At 42.7% G+C, this 22,640-nt stretch overlaps 1 protein-coding gene across 20 annotated transcripts in view; it reads right to left on the bottom strand.

Annotated features, from left to right (window-relative positions):
* The window catches only part of fnbp1b (formin binding protein 1b), a 47,952-nt gene extending 29,206 nt beyond the window's left edge, over positions 1–18,746 (bottom strand). For 5 of the 20 annotated variants that reach the window (XM_084035449.1, XM_084035437.1, XM_084035439.1 and 2 more), the window contains exons 1-2: positions 3,581–3,694; positions 2,844–2,959 (exon numbers count right to left, since the gene is read on the bottom strand). In XM_084035449.1, the coding sequence (XP_083891575.1) occupies positions 2,844–2,959; positions 3,581–3,622 (158 nt within the window). In that variant the 5' untranslated portion in view covers positions 3,623–3,694. Of the gene's footprint in view, positions 1–2,843; positions 2,960–3,580; positions 3,697–4,260; positions 4,403–14,604; positions 14,662–18,498 lie in introns of those variants that run through there. The other 15 variants (XM_084035436.1, XM_084035452.1, XM_084035438.1 and 12 more) reach the window with 10 other exon arrangements.
* Between the last annotated feature and the right edge of the window lie 3,894 nt (positions 18,747–22,640).

Below are 22,640 nucleotides of genomic sequence, written 5' to 3'. Positions count from 1 at the left end.
GCTCTGAGAGATGATAACAGTCAGCGAGGGCTGCCAATGTTATGAGATAACAGCTCTGTATTCATTGATGGAATCTGAATGCTTCTCCTTGTACATGTTGTGAAATGAGCATGCAAAATGCCAGCTTAAATAAATAATGCATGTGTTAAAAGAAAAACTACATGTGTCTCACTCTGCACACCCCACCCCCCTCAGCACTTCAATCCCCGGTGGTGTTTGCACTGTTGCTAGGCAGATCTATCGGTCCATCTCTCTCGCTGTCCGATCTCTAATTATAGTGCCGGTTCCCACTCAGCTCAGTCGCTCACAGCCAGATGCCATGTGTCAGATTATATTTGCTCGCTCACCTCAGTAACACATTTAAAAAAACGTGTCAAAATATCTTAATTAGGAGGATTAAACAAGCGGTAGTTGTGTGTTTGGTTATGTCTGTAGGGAAGATGATAATGCATGAGTGAATGGCTGCAACATACTAGCTGACACTGTAACCGTGGTAAAGACAGACTTTCCCCCCACCCGCCCCCCCCCATCCAGTCTCTTTTGTTAGCCGGACTTTATTCCCACTGTGTTATGGATTATGCCAGACTGGAATTTGGGGGAGGGGGAGGGGGAGGCATTAATGCATTGCCCTGCAATGACTAGACTGGAGCATTGTGCATGTTTACACCGATGCAGTGGAAGAGGATTATTGGTGGATTAGAGCAGCGTGTGGTTGGCGTGGCGATAGAAATGGTACAAAGTGGTGGAACAGTAATAGGTGATGTTGTGGTGAGGGATGTAGTTTCAACAACGTATTTGCATGATCACTGAATTCCCCTGATGACCAATAAATACATCCCTCCAAACTGGAATATACCACCTGAACATATTGTCCATTAATCATTTTCACAATCACCAGATCTCAAGAGTCCAAGGTTTTGCCCAATCTAGACTCCAAAACCCAAATATATCTAATTTACTTTCACATGATAGAAATAAAATCACTGGAACAACAACATGTTTGTTTGAAAAACTACTTAAACTGTTCGCCGATGATGAAAATAGTTGCCAGTGACTTGATTTCCTGTAGGGTGTCCATAAGTATATGGCAATTATTCTAAATGTTATTTTAAATACACCTATAACGGGAGATATCTGCCCGACAACACAGATGAGAGATCTAGATCAAAGGGCCAATACCATTACCTTATTAGATCTTACCGCCTTACTGCTTTTTGTTTGGATTGAGTGTCCCCGTTAGATTAAGCCTCATTTCATGCGCTAAGTTGATTAAAACCTAAAGGGATAATTAGTGCTGAAGTACGGTCGAGTAGCATCGTGACAAAGAAGCACAGAGCGTCCAAAACACAGGAAAACCCTATGACTCAAGCCATCCTGTCAGTACAAACTAATTTCCTCATTTTGACTTTTTTTCTTTCTGACAAGTGTGTCAGTGAGTGTGTGTGTGTGTGTGTGTGTGTGTGTGTGTGTGTGTGTCAGTGTGTGTGTGTGTGTGTGTGTGTGTGTGTGTGTGTGTGTGTGTGTGTGTGTGTGTGTGTGTGTGTGTGTGTGTCTACAGACCCGGTGTGACGGCGGACCCTCTGTGTGAGCACACTGACTAAAAACATCCGCACCATCTGTGGAGCTTGAAGTTCAATAAAAGCCAACCTGTCATGACGAGTCTTCAGCCCGTCCTTATAAACTGCAGACAGATGCTGACTAATCGAATTATGGGATATCCGTATGAGTTCAAATGCAAGAGCAACTCTGTGAATGTGGGGTGCAATGTTTAAAAAAAAATTTGGCTAGAAATGTATTTTTGATCAAATTTAAAAATATCCAGGAGTTGCACCATAGTAAAAAAAATATATATAAAAACACAATTTGTTGGATGTGATTTTATTTGAGTGTGAAAAGTTCAGGGATGCTTTATGGGTAATGCATGTGTGTAAACACAGACGGCTAGTCCTATTATCTCAAGCTGACTTAATTCTCAAAAAGACGAGTGGTATGGTCCGGAGAGGATCTGTTGCTATGTGAATCCTAGGTTGGTATTGGCTAGTCACTATGAAAAAGGGGGGTTGGGCTGATACTTAGAGCATTAGCCATATTGTCAGTCCTTTTATAAAGATGAGGATTGTGGATGGGGGGGTGGTATCTCCTCCTGTGTTGGGATGCATTAAGGGGGTAAGAGATGGATGCAGGACTGTTCATGCTCCCATCACTGGAGAATCAGTCCTGCACCAAAACACACTGTGTGTGGTGGGGAGGAGAAAAGGAGGGGGGGCTGACACACTTGTGGTTGGAGGGAAAAAAATAAAATCTGGGTCAGACCTGGGGTTGATAATGCTGATACCTACTAGTCTCTATGGAAACACAAGCTCCACCCCATCCCCCCACAACCTGACTTCCTCTCGCCTGAAGCAGAAGCTAGCAACAGCAGAGCATGCATGAGAGAGAGAGAGAGAGAGAGAGAGAGAGAGACAGAGAGAGAGAGAGGCAAGACTCTTTGAAAAAAGAGAAAGACGGGGATAGAATAGACATCCTCTTCGGGGTTATTTAGATTTACACTTGCGTAACGCATTCGTGCTTATTAATAAAACACTGCTAATGTACTTCCCATGTGGGAATTCTCATTTAGTCCCCCCCCCCCTCTCCATGCGGAGGTCAGAGGTCACGGTCAGCTACATAACAAGCTGGTAAGGATTTAGTCTCCTGTTTCAAGGACACTTCAGCAGGTCAAATCCAGCTGGAGAGGGGAGGGGCTCTTTTATCCAAGCCACCTGGATGAAAAAAAACACTCACCCCAAATTACAACACACAACCCTGCATATGGATCATAAATCATAAGCTCGAGGACTCACCTAATTTGCTTTGCATAGCTGGTCTCGATCTCTGACCTCTCCTTCACAAATTTGGTGTACTTCTCCACGTATTCGATCCCCCACTGCGTATGCTTCTCCAAGTTGTCAAACTGATCCTGCAGAAAAAGAAGAAGACGTGATTAAATCACTTAAATTTAAAGGAGACAGCAATCTGACGTCATCAAGTATGCCGAAAAACAGGGAGAGAAGCGTAATGAAAAGATTAAATTGATCAACTTCATGATTGATCAACTTGATCAACCTCAAATAGCCCCATTTTTATTCTAAAAGTTCAACTTATACATCCCTAAACCGAAGCAATCGGGCGTATATGTGTCAGTCAATGTGTGATTTATTTCAAGTCACTGATCAGACGCAAGCGTGGCTACAATTCACACCTTCAAAAGGTTGCCTGATGACGTTGACTGTCACTCAAGTTGCAGATGTGGCCGTAATTCATCATAAAAATAGCAGGCGCACCACGCGACTGATAACCAAATACAGCTGTTGGTCCTCAACTCATTAGTCGTCATATGTTCATGACTTGTGAGGAAAAAATGAGCCTCCATTTGGCTTGAAATTCAACAATTCAGAAAAAGAACATTTCATCTGGTATAGCAACACACACACATACACGCACACACACACTACAGCTAATCTTTACTGAGGATCAGAAGGCTACATCCAAACGATCTTGTCAAGATAACATGAGATCCCATCCCCCCCAAAAAGATGACCTTGGTGTGGCTCCAACAGTCCCCCATCCTCTCCTCCACCATGTCGGGGCTCCGGCTAATAACTCCTCCAGCACGACTGTGTGTGTTGAGTGTCGGCTCGAAAAAAAAAGGTTCATCTGATTATCTGAGTGCTGGAAGCATCTCTGCATGAAAAAGCATCACACAGGAAGCGGTTGTGGTGATGAAAAGTTCATGTGTTAGGCCTCCGCAGTCCTGCAGCACGGTTAAAAAAATCAGCATGAACATTCAGGGCGACGTGATCGAGGGACTCTCAGACGCCTTTTGAAGCAGCGTTCACAAATTCAACGACTCTCGATCGTAGCACTCAAGGACAACAATAGAGAGCGCTTTGAATGGAAAGGACTTTCCAGACCGCATTGTTAGTCAGTTTCAATGAGCAATCACTCATCAGCCAAGCCACTCAACAAAAGAATGATAAGATAAAAAAAAAAAAAAACTACAGCCTCGGTTTTCTCGTCCTCAAGACACCTATTTTCTACGAAACCAAAAGCATGCTGACATCTCGGCTCTATCGGCCAATTAAAGTCCACTTCCTCGTCACTTGTCTGCACCGACCGTACTTGGAAGAAAACAATCAGCACACTCAATCACTGCAGCTCCATCACACACATAAAACCCTCTCGAAGCACACACTCCTCCATAAACAGAACTCAGGTTACCCTTTTTTGCAGGGGCACCATCTTATCCGGCGTGTCTCACGTGTGGAATGTGTCGAAATCCCCCAAAATGTCCATCCAACTCCCGCCTCCCACCCCTCTCCAAAGCAGCAGGACAAAAGGCTGAGGTCAGGGTAGAGAAGAAGGCACCCGCGGGACCATTTCCCGAGGTATCGGCGTGCGGACTGGGGGTTTTGGAAGGACGTCCGCTGACCTCCCGACCCCCCCCCTGCTCCCACGCGATAACAAAGAAACCACGGCACAGTAATTCACGATTTTGTCTGGAAGGAGCGAGAATCCCAGGCTCCCTCGCACAAATGTATACACTCTGGATCTGAGGCCACGGCAGCCCACAGCGTTCAGGCTCAATGCTCCATCAGGCGTAAGGTGGAATAAGTGGGATGGGTGAGGACAGAGAGAGGGAGGGAGGGAGGGAAAGCAGAGGGAGGGGGGTTGAAAGGGGTAGAAATGACAGGAGAGGCGGGATTACATAGGAGGGGATTACATTTAGGAGGGGGTGGGGGTCGGGGACTATCCTTCAGCTTCAGGGATCTCAAACTCTCCACATTACCATATTTAAAATATGATCAAATATGATCCGAGACGATGATCTTTGCTAATATGGGACAATATGGAAGTAGTCGGCAAAGCAACTCTCCGGCTCCGAGAGAAAGAGCTGCTTTAATAAATGATGAATCAGAGTGGGGCAAGTATTACAGACAACAACACATTATGTGAAAGTGTGTCAGATGGGCGGATACTTGTATGCATGTAAAAAAATCCAGCATTTGATTAAATCATTAGCTACAGCTTTACATTCTAGGCTGATGGGGAGTTTTTTCACTGTCTCTGTTAGTTTGGTTGTTTTAATGATTGCAGATTTTCTTATTTCATTGGGATATTTGCTCTTCATGCATGTTTTTTGATTTAACCTTTATTTATACAGGTAATCTCATTGAGACCCACGAGAGAGACCCAGACCAGTAAGGTTCTCTTTCTCCAGGACTGTTTCCCTCCTATGGGCAATAAAGTATCCTTAACCTTATAAAGAAAACTTCAAACAGAAATCAAATATAAATCCATGCTATGATCTTGACTATGAACACAATAAGGCTATTTAAAAAACAAAAAGTAAAGACACAATTATGACACTTTTTTGTTATATCTCTAGAAACCGTTGAGTAGTTTTTTGGTGAAAATACTTTCAGTTGGAAAAAGATGAATTTGAAAAATGTAAAATGAATCCACCTTCCAGCTGCTTCAGTTAGCGAGTGTGCACTGCGTGGAAATTAGAGCGTGTCACAGTTGGCTCAACAGTTAGTTACTAGACTCATATTCAAGCCTCCAATGGAATTTTTTGTGAAAAACCTCCTCCCCGCCAAAGACTAATAACTCCTACTTCCATTCTGTCATCTGTGGCCTCTGACACCTGACCTTGCAGGAGGGAGTAAGTGGGGGATCCCTTCAGGAAACCAAGCCGGCCCCCACTTTGCTTGTTATTTCAGGACACAACCCAAACCCACTGTGATGCATGTACTATTGTGGTAGTACATGAAAGAAAACAAATAGAGCGGCACGGCTAAATATTTTTTTATTATCCAGGAAATGGGAAACAGGTTCAAACGGAGAACAAAGGAGACACGTACTAAATATAAGTAGGTTGTCCATGTGCTTTGGGAAAACAAATACATGCTTGTTTAAGGATCAGCCTCGTGACCTCCGACCCTTCCAAACTGCTGATGGAGATTACGGTGCCTTCGTGTATTATAAAGACAGTTAATCTGAACTAATGCACATTATTTAGCTACCACTGCAGATAAAAATCGCTTTTTTTCAGCCTGAATGAGGGTCCACTGACCCGCATCCCTACAACACAGAGGTTTGCTCTTTCCTCTTTCCTTTAACATACACACAGCGGCAAAAACACAGAGGTGAGTATTAATTCCATGTTCTGGTCATCAATTATAGAAGTAAAAAAAACTAACGCTGTCAGGATTTGAATATTTAAAGCAACTGAATACCTGATAGTTCAACCAGAACGGATGTTAGAATCGAAATACCACTGCAAAGAAATATTTAACTTTGAAACATCTCCAATATCTGAAAACAAGGAAATATGTATAACTTTTATTACATATTATTCAGACGCAGCTGCATGTTCTTCTCCTTCCCACCACAGATGGCAGTAGAGAGTAATAACAGTACGACTGACACTCCTGCTATTTTATTAGGGTATTTCTGTGTAAATCCCCAAGGTAAGGACTAAATGGAGCATGTGGACTCTGACCTCGACATAATAATGCAGCTGTCACCTCCAGAAGCGAGTTGATGTGAGATGCAGGAACACCACATAGGAAACCTTTGACATGGCCATCTCTGTTTTTGGGCGGATAAAGGGCAAGATAATGACATTGTTAATCATGACGGAGGTTGCCAGACACAAAGAGAGAGAGAACTTTACAACACGGTTTGGTGATAACAGGATTTCACCGGTTTGAAAATGTCCAAAGGGGACATTTCTTTCTTTATCACGGCTCGCTGCTCTGATGATCACAGCAAAAAAAATCAATGCTCCTTTAAAAACGAGATTTAAATGGGAGTCAGTTCATTGGTAGATGGAGGGGGAATGGACAGACAACAGGAAATTACTGACTAAGAAAAAGATTAACGTGGATGTGAATCAACCATCAACACAAAAAAATGCTAAGAATGTGTGAAAATAAAAATACTTCCATAGAGAAAAGTCTCTGGTTTATTTGTGGTGTAATAGTGTACATATTTCACATGGATGTTATGGTAACGGATTTAACAGATGGGTGCCTGATTAGTTTCTGCCTGAACGACAGTACAGGACTGACATGAACTGACCCCAAACACAGAGTTGATATAAATGAGTGGCTTTACTTTCATGAGACCGTTAATCAGATTAATACAACTGCTAGCCCAAGCCTTTCAAAAAAAACCTTCCAAAACTTAGCTGCAAGATTTCACAACTACGTTTCTAAACCTGCAACACAAGCTTTCACATTGTGTCAGTGGTTTCTATATGAAGTCTAACCTCTTTACAGGAAACCTGAGATGAAGAAAAGCAGACGTAAGGGGGGGCTGAGGGGACAGATGTTCTGCTGCAAGGACAATGAGACAAGAGTCCTGTAGATGCTTTTGTCTTATTTTTTGTTGTTGTGCTGAGCAAGGACAGTAGGTTGGGTTGGTGGGTTTGTTGCTGAAAACAGCCAAGACTGATGAAACCCTGTATACACCTCACTGGAGTCCCAACTCCTTCACTGCTTGCAGTGATAAAACAACCAATTGTGTGATTCCCGTTGCACTATTCAGTCTGATTTGTGGTTTCAGTGTCGTTTTTATGCGCTTGTCTATTAGAACCATTACGGTAAAGTTATCGCAGGATCCTCGTTAGCGAACAAACCCCAAACTGCAGTGAGAAGAAGGGTGAGGTGGGGGGGGAAACGGCATTCATCCAAGAGTGGTCATTAGGCTGTGAGGGTACTGCCAATTGAAATAATAAACAAACGGCCCAATTGTTCTTGGAGAAACGAGCCCTGCCTCATCGGATAAAGCAAAGCGGAATAAAGTGTTGAATGCTCTGGAGTCGTTGTGGTAATTATCCGAAGCCGTAGACTTCTCACTAACGTTAGCGGACGCACCAGAGAGATGACTCGAGGCAGAGCCGGGGAAATGTGTGGTCCGACAAGAGGCCGCTCGGTGCAGCGCTCCACGGCCGTGGGCGTCCAGCGGCGAGAGCAAATATTTGGGAGAAGATGCCAAACCCTCTCTGAAACACACACCGTGCTTTGTACAAGGAAGCGGGGCGGAACAATGCCTTCCATAGCCCGGTGTGACCCCCGCGCCGGAGAGAGGAGTCGCAGGAGAAAGGGATGGTAGCCTCCGACGCACGTAAACGAAGAGCGACGGTCACGTGCTCGACGACTGAATCGGTTATTTGTTTTTGGCTTATTAAAGATTGAGAAGGATTTGCCCCTCCCGCCTTAAGGCTGGGTTACACCAACATGGGTTCATTGTTAAACCCGATTTAATCCTGGTTTAACTTTAAATCATGTTGCACCAAACTTCAAAACTAAATGAAGAAACCTCACCCTAGATTCTCTTCTTCCTCTATAACTTTAAACTGGGTGGTAGCTGGGCAGAATAATCAAGTTCCAAGCCGAGCAAACATGAGTAACATGGACGCAATTCTTTTATTTATTTGGGTCAGCAAGCATCTCCATATTGACTATAGTATTAGTGATTGTTATTATTCCATTTTTGGTTTAAACTTGGATTGTGCGACAGAGCTCTGCTTCGTTTTCAATCTGGATTTACTGATTTTAAACCAACTGATCAAATGAATCCGTGATGGTGTATCCCATCTTAAATTCCGATTTACACATGAATGCAAACGAGGCTAAGAAAATGTACACTTGTGTCAAAATGAGCCAATGCTGCAAATAAATCCACCTTGCATCATATTATACATTTTACAATTTATTTAAGATTTGATTGGATTTCTAGAGACCAATAATGCTACCTGAGCTGACATTTGCGTAGCGTCTTTCACTACCACTCTTAAGGATCGGGCATCATCTGCCTGATGCTGGGTGACAAATATGCAAAATATATTCCCCTGAAAACAAACAAACTTGCACAAACACACACTGGCAACGTCCTGCCAAGTACAAGCAGCTGTTTGGGGCAGTGGGTGACCTTATGTGTAAGAGCTCTTGTTTGCATACCGTGTGAGATATTTATAGAAGTGACGCCTCCGCCGCTCTGAAATCTAAGAATGTGCACTGGAGCATGCACACGTGTATCATCGACTACGTTCATAAAACATGTCTACCCCTTGTGCAAGCCTGTGCATGCCCCCTCGTTATCCCATCCCTCCACCAATGTCCATGTTGCTATACAGTGAGGAACAGTATCATGTATTAACAGTCAGCACTGTGCTTGATAAGAAATGCCAATCCCTTGTTGTGGCAGTTAAGCAACAGGAAATTGCTGCCTGTAAGCTGTGAGTCATAGTAACTGGAAGGGTGGTCAACTCATTCAAGGACTTTTTACTGCCGCGCCCTTCTCCATCGTTCTGCCTTGTAACAGTCCGATGAGCTGGCGCCTTAACGAGCGCTTCATTCTGTCAGATTGTACGACGGTCGCCACCACACGCATTATATAAGAGGCACACCGCCTTCCTCTGCTCACTTACATCACTGGTCATCTTCATCTGCATGAGCACCTGCAGATACTCTTCGTAAGGGTTCAGCTGGTGACCTTCCTCGTGCTCCTCCGCTTCCGATTTCACGGAACGAAAGCCGTCCAGGAAAACGAAAAACTCACTTTTTCTGCGCAACATGGTGGCGGTTTTCATGTGACAAAAAGGTGGCGAAAAAAGGAGTTAATCCATCTCAGAGGAGTAAAAATGACAAGTCTTAGTGGAGCTGAGGAGTGTTAGGAGTAAGATCCTGTATAAAGTCATGCAAACACATCATATATCCTGGTAATCCAAGAACTTGTTCATGAGTGGAAGCACACCGAATGCAGGTGTAACGAGAGAAGTGATAACGACAGAAACGGCGTAGAAGTTGATTAAATGGTGTTTTCATTAATCTGATTACTACAACTCAAGCTTAACGCCTTGACCGCCCAATAGGACGCTGCTGTTTCTGCGGATTAATCCTGCTGCGCCAGCAAACACACATATTAGGGCCATTGTTCTTGTTGAGCAAGTTTTTAATTGGAAGATAAAGCTCTTTATGTGTTATATAACACATTTTCTGGGAATTATGGAAAACTTAATTTTCCCAATACATGATAATCTGCGTGTTTGTTAACATGCCTTGAAAACCGATCTGATCTACTATGAAATTTGGATACGTGACAGGTTCAATATAGGTAAACTCTGTAACCCTCATAAAATAATGGCCTACGTCATATTTTCATGTTTTTCACAAAACGTCAAAAACCTCAACGAAATTTAGAGTTTGAGCCGACTTAAAAAAAATGACTATAGTGGAAATTATTTGAAGAATGTATGTTGTCTGCAGTGAGCATTGACAGGCTAATTTACTGCAGTTCACTTAAATAATAAATCATAAAATCAAGAGCAATATCAGCTTAAAAAATCAAGTGAGTCAGGCTACGCCATGTACTCGTTTTCAAGTAGAAGCCCTTTAACACGCCATGAAGCATGTAAACTTTAAAAGTAAGTGTTACCACAGATGACACCCCTGCTCAGCTGTCCTCTAATAGTATACATGCTATACATGGTGCAGGTGAATCCCATGCCGGGACATTCAAGCTCCATGTTGCTGCCGTGACTCGTCTCACACCAGGATTTAAACATAACTAGCCTACGTGCTCGCTTGCAAAATAGTCAAAATGATCCGTTTCAGGATTACTATACTTGCGTAGGCATTAGGTGTCAGTTTGAATTTAATCACACTGTAGCCGCCATAGAACCTGAACATATAAAGAGAGCACCGGCATATAATTAAATCTGCTGGTAAACATGATGGTAGGAAATGAGAGGCTAGATTTAACATCTTATGTGGTTTACACACACCCAACAGGGTGTCTCGCTCACAGTTTCAATTCATAAATAGATCAGCCCTTCTCCGTCAGTGTCATGTAAGGCTTCGCTTCTTTATTTCTTTTGCAATGGCACATTTTTTAAGGTATCAGTAATAGTGAAGATCGTCTCTGCATTATTTCTTTTATTTTTTGAGTCTCAGTCAGACCGCTTGTTTTCCTTTCCAGGTAAGTCGTCTCTCTACTTCCTGCACCAACTCATTTGACTTGAGATGCTGCAGAAAGATAAAAACTGCATGCAGACATGTGATGCTAGACCAGCCAATCAGCATGCATGGCTATTTTAAAAACCAGAGCTTTGTATTTCGCTGGAATGGTCTGCTGATGTTAACATGGATACCTGATGACCATGTGTTGGGCAAAACCACGTTAAATCTAACACTACTCCTACTAACTCCTATTTGCTTATTTGAGCTCCTTAGCTTATTTTATTCTTCTGGGTATAAAAAGCAGAGACTTTAACCTGCTAATAGCCCATAATGGCTTTAAGACTGTAGCTTTATTCTCTCTTGCAAATAACAAAAGGTTTTACGCTGATGCTTTACAACCCAACACACAATTACTTTCACTGAATCATCAAAATGAGCTGAAATATCTATTTTTTTTGTGCAGTTTCTCAGGCTCTCTGAAGAGTGTGGCAGCACTTTCGCTCCACCATAACATGCCTCATCTCAGGATATGAGTAAGGATGGCACTTAAGAGGCTGCCTGACACAGCAAGCAGGAAACTCATCTTGGAAAGTCTCAGATTTCTGCCTTTAATGCACTTGTAAGCGAGATGGTTGCACCCACTTTTCTATGCTAATCCACAGTGCACTGCAGGGGGTAACACCTTGACACGTGAACCTATTAACTTTACGAGAAAAAGCCACGTCTTTTGTTATTGAGTGAAGCCGGAAACCCTCTCGAGGAAGAGATGGATCTCATTTCAGCTGCCATTAACTGCCAAAAAACATATGCTAATAGAATGAACGACCTCCACCCCCTCAGCCTGGCATCATTCACATTAATAAATGTCCACCCCTTTTATAAATAACTCCCAGACGAAGAGTGATATTCCAGCTAAAGGAAAGGGGGTTTTGACAAAGCATGCTGCAGAATGGAGAGCATAAACAGACCACTGTGATGCACTATCATGCCAAGAAGCCTCCATAAAGCCCACACAACCTCTCAATGAGGTTAATTCTCCCACTGGGAGAGGAAAACCTAAGCTTACAAACATGGAACGAGCAAGGCTTTTATTTTGAAGGGACAGGCGTGATCGTATACATTAATGTAAGTGTCAGAGGCGAGAAGAGGGGAAAGTAGTAGTTAGTTTGATGAAAGCTGAGGGAAGAAAAGAAATGAGGAATTGTGAAGAAAGACGAGAGTGGGCTGAGAGCGAAAGGAATATTTTCAAGCAGTGGGAGAAAAAAATGTGTGGCAACCGCATGAGCCAGTTTTCATTACGGCTTTGAATCATTTCACATTAAAGCGGCCGTAAAGTAAGTGCTGAAAAGGTTCACCACGTCCACCGACCGCATCTGGTATCCTTTTTTTTTTTTTTTTTTAAATGAAGACATTTCCAGAAGAAGAAGAAGAAGAAATAACAGACCGTGACTATCACACAAGCTGCTGACACACTGTTTGTGATTCTTGGCCTCAGAGACATCCCCCTGACTTCATGGTCACAAAAGAGGCAAGATGGAGAAGTGACTCAATAAAATTTACACTCGCAATCTTTAGCACTTTGCCACAAACACATGCTGTTTGTGTCAAACATCTGCATGCATTCATACAGGCTGCAAAAAACACTCTGGAGTTCCGATCTGTATCAATAAAAGAACACATATTTGATCATTTCCTTAAGATCGGGGGTGTTTCTTCGTTTATTACATTCATGTCACGATTATCCTGCCCAAAATATGCTTAGAACTCTTAAAATGACACTAAAACATACTGAATACAATACACACTTGAAAGCATCAGAAGGGAAAGGTTGCAGGCTTTTGTTCGTCCGTCACTTTGAACAGCCGTAAAAAAAAATACGGTTTAATCTGTGCTAGTGTTTCTCCATTGACTCTGCTGAGGGAAAAATCAATGCTGTCAGAGCCTGAAGAACAACTGACACTTACAGTATGTCGAACAGAGCAGTCACCTAATTAGGAGAACACAGAACGGCTACGAGGCTCAGGTGACGATATGTCATCGCTCATGTGACGCGTTAAGAATTTCACAGCAGTGATTAGAAGCCGACTTGTAACAGAATGGCGACGGCTACAGATGAGAGGCTGTAGCAGTCTGTGCTGGGAAGGACTGAGTCACCTTTCATCAAGGACAAGATGACTAAATGGCTCAGATCCCTGGTATTCAGTGTTATTCAGAATGAACACACTTGTGGTCAGAACATGCCCGATACACAACATCGCAATAAATCGTGGCGTATAAAACTTTTACTTTCTTTTTAAAGTAGAGGAATCGCCGTTGGCAATTTCCTGGAGATGTCATCTAATTTCCTGATTTGTCCGACCAACAGTCTGAAAAAAAAGTCACCAGTGATAAGACAAGAAAACTGCACAATCTCAAATTCAAATTTATCGATTCATGTATTTATAAATTGAGGCAGATTTATTGTCTAATTGATTAATCAATTAAGTTTAGGGGTTAACAGAAATATTAAGAGCCATGGTGCCTACAGATTTGCAAATATGTTACACGAAGCTGAAGCTGGACTACATGATGTTTTTTGCCAAAAATATCCAGAAGATCAGGTACATTAAAAACTGTAGTCTGTGAACCCTGACCTCTTTTATCAGGATGTGTTTCTAGCCAAATTGAAAATCATGGGTACGCTCATAAAGGGTCGGGGACAAAACCCCAGAAAAGCCCATTTATTGTAATTCATGTGCATGACTTACATCAATGTGATCCCTACTCCTCTCCTCACCTCCCCGCGGTTTATGCTTCCCGGGGGGGGGATGAGGATCCATTCATCACTGTTTTACTGTCAGGGCAGGTCAAAGAAAGAGCTGAAGAGAAAATGGGCCCGGGGTGGTACCACTGAGTCAGCAGGTGGGTGGCGATGAGTGTAAGATTTAATGGTGGTGGGGGGGGGTGAAGGTATGCCTGTTTGTCGTCTGCCAATGGTTGACTCCCCCCACATACACCCCTTTGACTTCAGCACACAGACAGAAGGAAACAAACTAGCTCAGGTTTCAGCCCTGGAAGTGCCCTGAATGTCAAGTGAACAGCAGGGGAGGAGGCTGGACCCTGGGGGGGGGGGGGGGGGGGTCTGATCCAAGAGCAGAAAGCACAGAGGAAATCTCAGTCTAACACCAGGCTGCTTCAAACTCGTATCACACCACCAAGAGATCCGCCCCGGTATCTCTGCTATGAAATGCATGACGGAAACCTCCCCCCTCCCCCCAAAAAACAAGACCATGAGGTTTTGATTGAACTTCTCAGTGTGTGCGCCGCTGGCAAAGTCTGGAGCACCACTTAAAAGACAAGAGAGAAAACAAGGCCTCTCCAGACAATACCACTTTCCCTTCTCCATTGCATAACGGGGCGATGGCCAACAGATAGGAGTGTGCCTACAATTAACAAATACTAGACGAGCGTCTCTCAAGCTGTCCCCAGTGACATGACGACGGCGTGTTCACGCCTCGACCGCAGCCGGATCAACAAAGCAACGCACAGTTTGGATTAAACCTGCAAAAAAAGCGTGGTTTGCTTGCTATTTTAAAGCTTCTACAGTTCAACTCACCTTAAGCTTCTGCTCTTTCACTAGAGTTTCCACCTTGTCCATGTCGCCTCATCAATACGACATACTTTTACATCCTATAGGCTACGAAGAGTCAGTGAGCTGCGGCAAAAACTGTGAGATAAGTAGCTCGGTGTTTAGTTCCCAAATGAAAGAATCGAGAGAAGTGAAACATTCAAGGTGTGTCACAGTAGAAAGGTGTACTTTAGTTTTTGAGGCCAGAGAGCTTTTACTTTGTAGGCTACTGATGTGTTTGATCTCCCTTGACAAAATAATGTTGGCCTGGTTAGTTGCACCTCTGCTGCTTAAAGTGCCAACTTTATCTCCGACACCCCGAGCCGCAAGAGGAAACTCTTCTGAGATGTTGCTGTCTCCATTTCTTTGAACTTTCTACAACACAAGCGCAGCTAACTTGATTTAGAATGGTTATTTAAAGTATGACGCCTCGAAACTTGGTTATAAAATGGTCATTTATGATTTTGTTTTTTTCTGACTGCTGTTCGGCGGGGAAACAGTCACATGTTTGATCCTTCCTTCCTTAGTCATGTTGCAGAGTACTGAAATGTACTTGAAGGTGACGATGTTTTTGGTAAAATTCGGAGGAAAAAAATTAAATTTAAAAAACAGTTCCACTGCATTTAAATAGGAGACATCGCAGGTATTTAAAATGTGTATTTTACAAGGTTTCCTTTAAGTTAACAATATTTTTGTAACACTTCTGTTGCCACCTTGTTGGTAATGTCACATGGATTTCACGGCAGCAAACATTCCCAAAGTCTGTCTTTCAGCGGATGCCGGAGACTATAATCAGTGCTATGATGTTGCACCGAAGGCATTCAGCATTTTGGAGTCCATCAACTGACTGTGTTGCTTTACTGGCGCACAACGCCTAAACAACGGCCAAATCCAACTATAACCTCCCCCGATAGCTCTACATTGAAATAAGGTTTCTGCTCCATGAACCATTGTGGCTTAGATCAGAAGCAAGGCCCGTTTTGACGACCTCAAGCAACGCAGCGGTTGCCATGAGAGATTGACAAACCCTGCTCGTACGTGACTTCACTTCCTGAAATGTCATTTACTTTCCTGTTCACGGCGAGGAGCAACAGGATGAGCGTGGGTTACCTCATCCTTTATCTTGTCATGTTGCACCATCGAAAAGTTTTGTGAACTAAAACTCACAGTTTTAGGATCGGAAGATGTCGAAAATACTGGATCTTGCCTTTTTAGAAATAACATCTGGAATGGCAATGTGTTGAGTTGAATTTTAAGGATTTTGCTGTAACACAAAAGGTGGAGGAATTAGACGGTTAATGAATTGGTTGATGAGCAGAAAGTTTTCATGATGATTGATGAATCATTTGTCCCAAACAAACTGATTTCTGTGCTAAAAATGGGATGATCTGCTGTTTATTTCTGTTTTTATATCAACGTTCACTGATTTTCTTCGGGCGACAAGACTTTCCAGACGTCACCTTGGTCTCAGGATCATTTTGATCAATTTGTTTCACTATTAATTGTTTAACATTTCAAAGACGATAGCGATTTACAAACAATCTGCGAGATAACTGATAATGAAAATAATCATGAGTGGCAGCCCTATATTAATAAGACGGGTAGTTTTCGCTAATGCCACAACATCCTGCCCTTGCGCTGCATAAGAAAATGTGGGTGCTGCCACGGCAACAGTGCTGGTGTTACTTGCATGGTTTGGGACAACAAGACCAGTGTGTGTGCGTTCACCAGTGGCAACAGCCACCTGTAGAGCATTGCTGTGCTCTGTCTGCTCCCCTATTCCAAGGACTGAGATTAAAGGAACAAGTGTCTGGATTGCATTCAGCTACGGGGGGAAAAAAGAGTCAGCATCTGGTTGTAATACATTACTCTCTGCAAAAGCTCAGTCTCTGTTTAAAAAACTTTCAAATGTATTCCAGACTTACGGTACACATGAAAGCCTGTTAGAATGTCTCCAGGCCATGTTCGCTTTGCATGACTACCTGGGCAGCACTGTTTCTGAGTCAGGCGTTGCAGTAGTAAAGTAAGAAATACACCGGCATCCTTGGGAAAGCGGAGGAATGTGGAGTACTAGTGGTTTTCTCTGTGAACTTTGGACCAGGTAAATTACTGGAGAATTCAGGGGAGGGCTCCCCCCTCCTGTTCTTTTCCTAAAAAGGAAAACACATCCCTGATTTAAATATCTCCGAGCCCCCCTTTTGGCTGCTTGGTAGAACGAAGGGGGGGGGGAAACGTTTTATCACAGTATTGCGATCAGAATTGTTGACCAATGGATTGACTGAGTTTAAGTCAACAAAAATGTAACCTGTCGCCCTGGAAAGTTCAAATGCAAACTCCATGTAGTGACTTGCAAGCATGCATGTTTGCACTGACACACACACACACTTAAAACATACCACCACTCAAAGTAATTGTGGAATGAATCCTGCAACAACACGCCAGGCGGTCTTTCAGCACACAGACAGCAGGAATGACTGCTTTTACAGCGGATCACTTCCACAACAAAACAAACAACAAGAGCTACTGTAACAAAAATCTTGACATCAGGAATTCCTCTCGCCACAGCTGCTTATTATCAAGTCATTAAAATAGTTTTGAAGCGGTCCTGTAATCTGCGATATTCCCGTGATTACAACCTTAAACGTGCGAGCGTACGTGTCTGAATATGGGGGGGAACACCACCGACACCGGTGGCCGGCTTGACACGGACTTTAAGCAGTTGAGCAATCCTTGAAAGTGAATTTCAGTGAAAAGTGACATCATTACACAGGAATTTATTGTAGTGGGATCACTGGGCTTCTACTGTTTTCATTCCCAAAAGAGTGCCTGATAAGCCAAATCGAACATTTGATCATATACAAGGTCATCCTAGGTCCCATAACATAGTGACTTGGTCAAATTGTGATCAAATCTAAGACTAAATTCCCTGACATTTCCATTTGTAGCTGCAAATAGTTTAATTAGCCCCATATTTGAGGTTGCAAATTCAACTAAAACATATAGTCTACAAGATTATTGACTCATTTTTCTGAAATGGTGATAAATAAACATTTAACAGTTATTTACTTTACTTGAATGCAATAACAAGTAACATGAAATACAGTCAGCACATGACTGTTCACAAATAATAGGTAAACAACTGCACTAGAGCCAATTAATGACGTCAGACAGCAGATAGCTTGTTACTGGAGTGCAATAACTAGTGAGTTGCAGGTGAAGATAGCAGTGCTTGAAGAGCAGCACTCGCTTTAGTGTGCAGCTAAATAAGATAACTTAACGTCAGTCTACTTCCTGTGGAGACGGCGACAACGCAGCCGCTGAAACGCACGTAATTTACACGCATTTAGGAAACCGTTACACGCGCACACACACACACAAGCAAGTGTCACTGCAACGTTGCCTTTAAACAAGTTGGCGTCGCAAGGATATCTGTTATAATGCGAGGGGGTGTGTATGTGTGTAGCCTGTGTGTATGTGTGTGTGTGCGTGTGTGTGTAGCATGTGTGTGTGTAGCATGTGTGTGTGTGTGTGTGTGTGTAGCGTGGCTTCAAACGTAAACTAAAATGGATGGGGTTGTTTTTCTAAGCTAGCTTGGATTCTCTCCTAGCCAACGTTAACGCCGCATCAAGCCGATGTTGCGATCAAAACGTAGCGCGCGAGCTCCGGTTATTACGACAAATTAGCTCGTCTCAGGCAGAGCACGCAGACTTAACGTCATTTTAGCGACAAAAAATAACCGCGGAGCCTTGTATGTATATGTGTGTGTCTGTGTGTGTGTAACACACGCGCGTTTATCGCATCCGAGAACCGTTAGACTCGATTTAAAAACGACCCAGATAAAAAAAGAGCCGTTAATTAGCGATACAAGTGCGCGAGACTCACCCATAGCTCTGACCCCCAGCTCATGGTTTCAGTACGATGTCCTCCGAATAATCCACAACTCGTTTGAGGTGTTTTTCAGCACACACACGTTGATTTCTCCCCCCTTAAAAAAAAAAATCTCCTCCTTTTTTAAAAAATTCAATCAGCGTCTCATCCTGTCTGATACAAGATGGCCAATAGCTGCTGCAGCATAATCTTCAAACAGGATAGTCTCGCTATATGCACCGCGCGCGGGCACCCGCTTCGACCCAATGACAGCTGCTCTTGCGCGCGCACAGGCGAGAGGAGAGAAGAAGAGAGAGAAAAAAAGAGAGAGAGAGAGGTTTGTGGTGGTGAGGGTGGGGGTGTGTGAGAGAGAGGGTGGTGGGTGGGTGTCACTACTGCAGGGTTGTTCAATAAAGCCTTTACAAATACCGGTGCTCCTCGTGCGTTTGAACAGAATGCAGAGGGAACGTGGAGGGGAGGGGGTTCAAAGGTCACCACCCTCAGCAGATGTTTCATTGAGGAACACCGCAGGGTTTGATGCTAACTTGTGGGGAACTAACCCTACTTTCCCTTTCTCTCCCTCTATCTGATCAGACCTGAAGTAACCATGCATGGCTGACAACACCCTAGATTTACTCAACCCTGTGCCCCCCCCCAAAAGAAAAAAAAGAAAAAACGTGCCACGTGCAACAGGTGGCTTTTGTGCATGATATGAGCTGTAATATCAGATATATATCTACCAGCATGTGGGAAACTAGTTGTGGATCAATATGAGGCATCCAGGATACACATAATCCTTTTAAATCCTTGTTTTTAACCCTAGCTTTCTATGTTAGATCCATCATATTACCATTGATAATAAATAGTTCCTGACTTTATAATGACAGCTCATTAAGTATCAGGTTCAGAATACAGAATATATATTTAATACTTAGGGCCAGTGGATTTGGTCTGGTCTTAACTTGATATTCTTGTGTACTATTTTGCCCTGGCCTCTTGGTTTTCAGCTGGTTAAAGGGACATGAAATGATTTGTTCAATACTCAAGACAAATGTTTTCATACTGCAAATTAAAACCAACTGTTAAAAAAAAAAGTGACTTTCAGAAGAAAAAAAATCCCTCACCAAAATAAATCAGAAAACAACAGTAGCTAAAGCAAATTAAAGGCATGGTCATTGTGATTAATCATATGAATCATCATATCATATTATATTCCTTTTGAAATTGGCAGTCCATTTCGTTGTCCAAGCTATGGCCATATTGTTGCAACAACACTACCATCTAGTGGCTGGGTATTTGCAAACTGGAACTACACCACTGGGGGCGCTATAGAGCAGATGAGAGAAATACAAGGAGGTGGAGGCCATTCAGCAAAGGCTTGCCAAACAAAAGTACATTCAGATCATAATGTCCAGAGCTAAGTTTATTATTAGGATTAATGTCAATTAACTGTTCTCACAGCAAACATGTTTATTTATAACATGAATTATGCTGTTGTTGTTGTTGTTGTTGTTGTTGTTGTTGTTGTTGTTATTTCCAGGTGTGCTCTCCATGACCCTGTAATTATACATCACTTGCTGAAACAGGTTTTATATTGTGCTTTTTACTACTCTGATAAGTGAAATACAACTAGAGAACACAACAGATTCCTGAGTTCAACTGTTGGGAGCATTTCTACATGGCAGTGGTTTGGTATTTTTCAGCTCATTTACGATAAATCACCTGAAATCTCTCCTGACCAAAGTGGACCAAAGATTTTGAGGGTTTTTATTTTTAATTAAAGTTGTTTCATGCAGCCGTTTGTTTCCACACATTATCACATTGCAGAGAGCCATAACAATGTCACATCAACTTCATCTGTCAGTTTATCAGATTTAAGAACTAAAGCTAACCCACGCTTGGCAGTCTGTCTCCACTGAGCATGTATTATTCATGAACTATATGGTATTAACTAATTATATATCTGTGGACAATACAACTATTTAACTGTTAACCCGAAACCATAAATAGTTTGTTAGCTATTGTCTAGTATACCGGTAAGTCAATGTATGTTGCCACCTAGCTTAATTAAACCTCGACATGTTTAGCAAAATTGCGTTGATTTTTTGAAAATTATTTGTTTGTTAACGTTTTGTACATATTCAATAAACGTTACTGTAGCTGGGAATGTTAGTAAACGTTAGTTAAAACTCACCTCGTCGTTAAAATCCTCCCTCAAGCTCAAATCCCAGTTTGAAATTTGCGTAATAACCTTCGGCCCAACGGCTCTGTTGATTGACAGCCCAGAGAGGGCGGGATCAACGTATAAAGAAGCTCAACGATTGGCTGAAAGTTAAGACCTCGGGGTTTGTGTGAATTTCAGGCTCGTACTGATACGACGCTGAACAGTCGCGTCATAATAAATGAATGATTTTCTCCCAGTACGTCTTCCTCATTATTCATACTGGGAACTGTTGGGGAATTGTTCTCTGACCAGTATCTTCTTCTTCTCTGTAATGAATTGCGGATCGTAAACTAACGTTGAGCGGGATCTCGTCTCTCGTCGCTTCCTGTTTACAACGACAATCAAGAGTCCGAATTTTTGGCCAATGCGATGAAGAGATCACGTGTTCCTTGAGCCGAGAGAGTATGCTTGTTATTGAGGTCGGCGTACAACGAAATCAGACTCTGTTGAACTTGATATTACCGGCTAGCTCCACCCGGGGCCAGTTACGTAAACCGGAAGCAGCCGGACATTTACAACAAGTGCACAACCAGAACCTGCTTCAAATCACAATGCGCGAATTATAACGGCTTTTACTTGAGTAATACAAATAAATAAACAAGTGATTTTCACAAGGTTGAATTATATGGTGAGAAAACTTGATACGTTTTTTTTTCTTTAAAAATGGATTCACGTTAACTGTTTTTAGTTTTGTTATCTGTACTGTCTTATGTGTTGTGTTTGTTCTGCTTATTGAGACCAGTAATTAACTAAGTTGGGGGGGGGGGGGGGGGGGGGATAATTACATTGTGAGTTTTTACACACCGTTTCAATAAGAATGGCAGTGAGTGACCGGAAATTCAAACAGGTAGGGTGGGATCTACTAAAGTACGCACTGCAGACACTGATGCACACAAAATGTGTTGAAGACGGGAGGAACCTCTAATGGAGAGAAGTCAGAATAAGATTGGTACGGTCCTTAATATCACATCATTTGAGAGAAGCCTTACTTTTACCAGCAGGGGGTGCACAAGTGCTTTCCCTGCACAAAATCACAAAATACTGAAATCATTTTTTTTTTTAAATGCATCATTGTAGTCCTGTCCCATATACCATATATGCTCTTTTGTAGGAGGAGCCATGACTTGAATCTGAGGGCCTTCCCCGGCTCGTCTTTACCACAAGAGTGATAATATCATCGGTCACATCAACAGCTTTTACCACCTGCTTTTGGTTTAACCCGATGACTACACGAGTCTCCACTTTCCTCTGATCCGGCACATCACCAGACAGCGATCAGTTGACAGCTCATCACATCCACAAGTGCACATGTCCGATAAGACGACTCCAAAAATGCCTCACCATTTAGCCCAACGCTCTCTGATACCTTGTACATCTGTGAATCCTCTTGTGTTTCAAACGGGATGTTTAGCTTGAACAATACACGACTCGAGCAGATGTCCAATCACAACAAACTGTGTTCAGGACTGGACCCCTGGTCACCTTTCTCAAGCTTTTGTCAGTTTCAAACATAGACGTTGAAGGCGGCTGAGCGCTCAAAAGCCTCTGTTACCTTTATACACTTTCCAGATGGAGGAGTTGGATTCCAGAGAGCTTGAAAGTGCCTCCAACCTCTCAATCTCTCAAATAAGGATCCTTCTGCTGACGGTGGATCCATTACACATTTAGACAGCCGGTTTCCCAATAAGCACTGGTTTCTCTCACCTTGCTTGCTTCAGGCTTCAGAGGTTTCAAGGGACCTGGATGCAGAACTCTTCCTCTTATCTGGGCAAATTATGGTGGATTAGTCTTACTTTAAATATTTGTTCTACAGAGAAGAACCGAGTAAAAAACTGAGTTCTACAAATGGAAACAAGCATATGTCTGTATTCTAATACAATGAGCATCACTGATAACATCACAATGTTGACAAGTCAAATGTATCGCATTCATT

The sequence above is a fragment of the Eutrigla gurnardus genome (assembly GCF_963514095.1).
Source record: "Eutrigla gurnardus genome assembly, chromosome: 19".
NCBI lineage: Eukaryota > Metazoa > Chordata > Actinopteri > Perciformes > Triglidae > Eutrigla > Eutrigla gurnardus.
The sequence above is the reverse complement of the archived record's forward strand: the minus strand, read 5'-3'. Positions and strand labels throughout refer to the sequence as shown.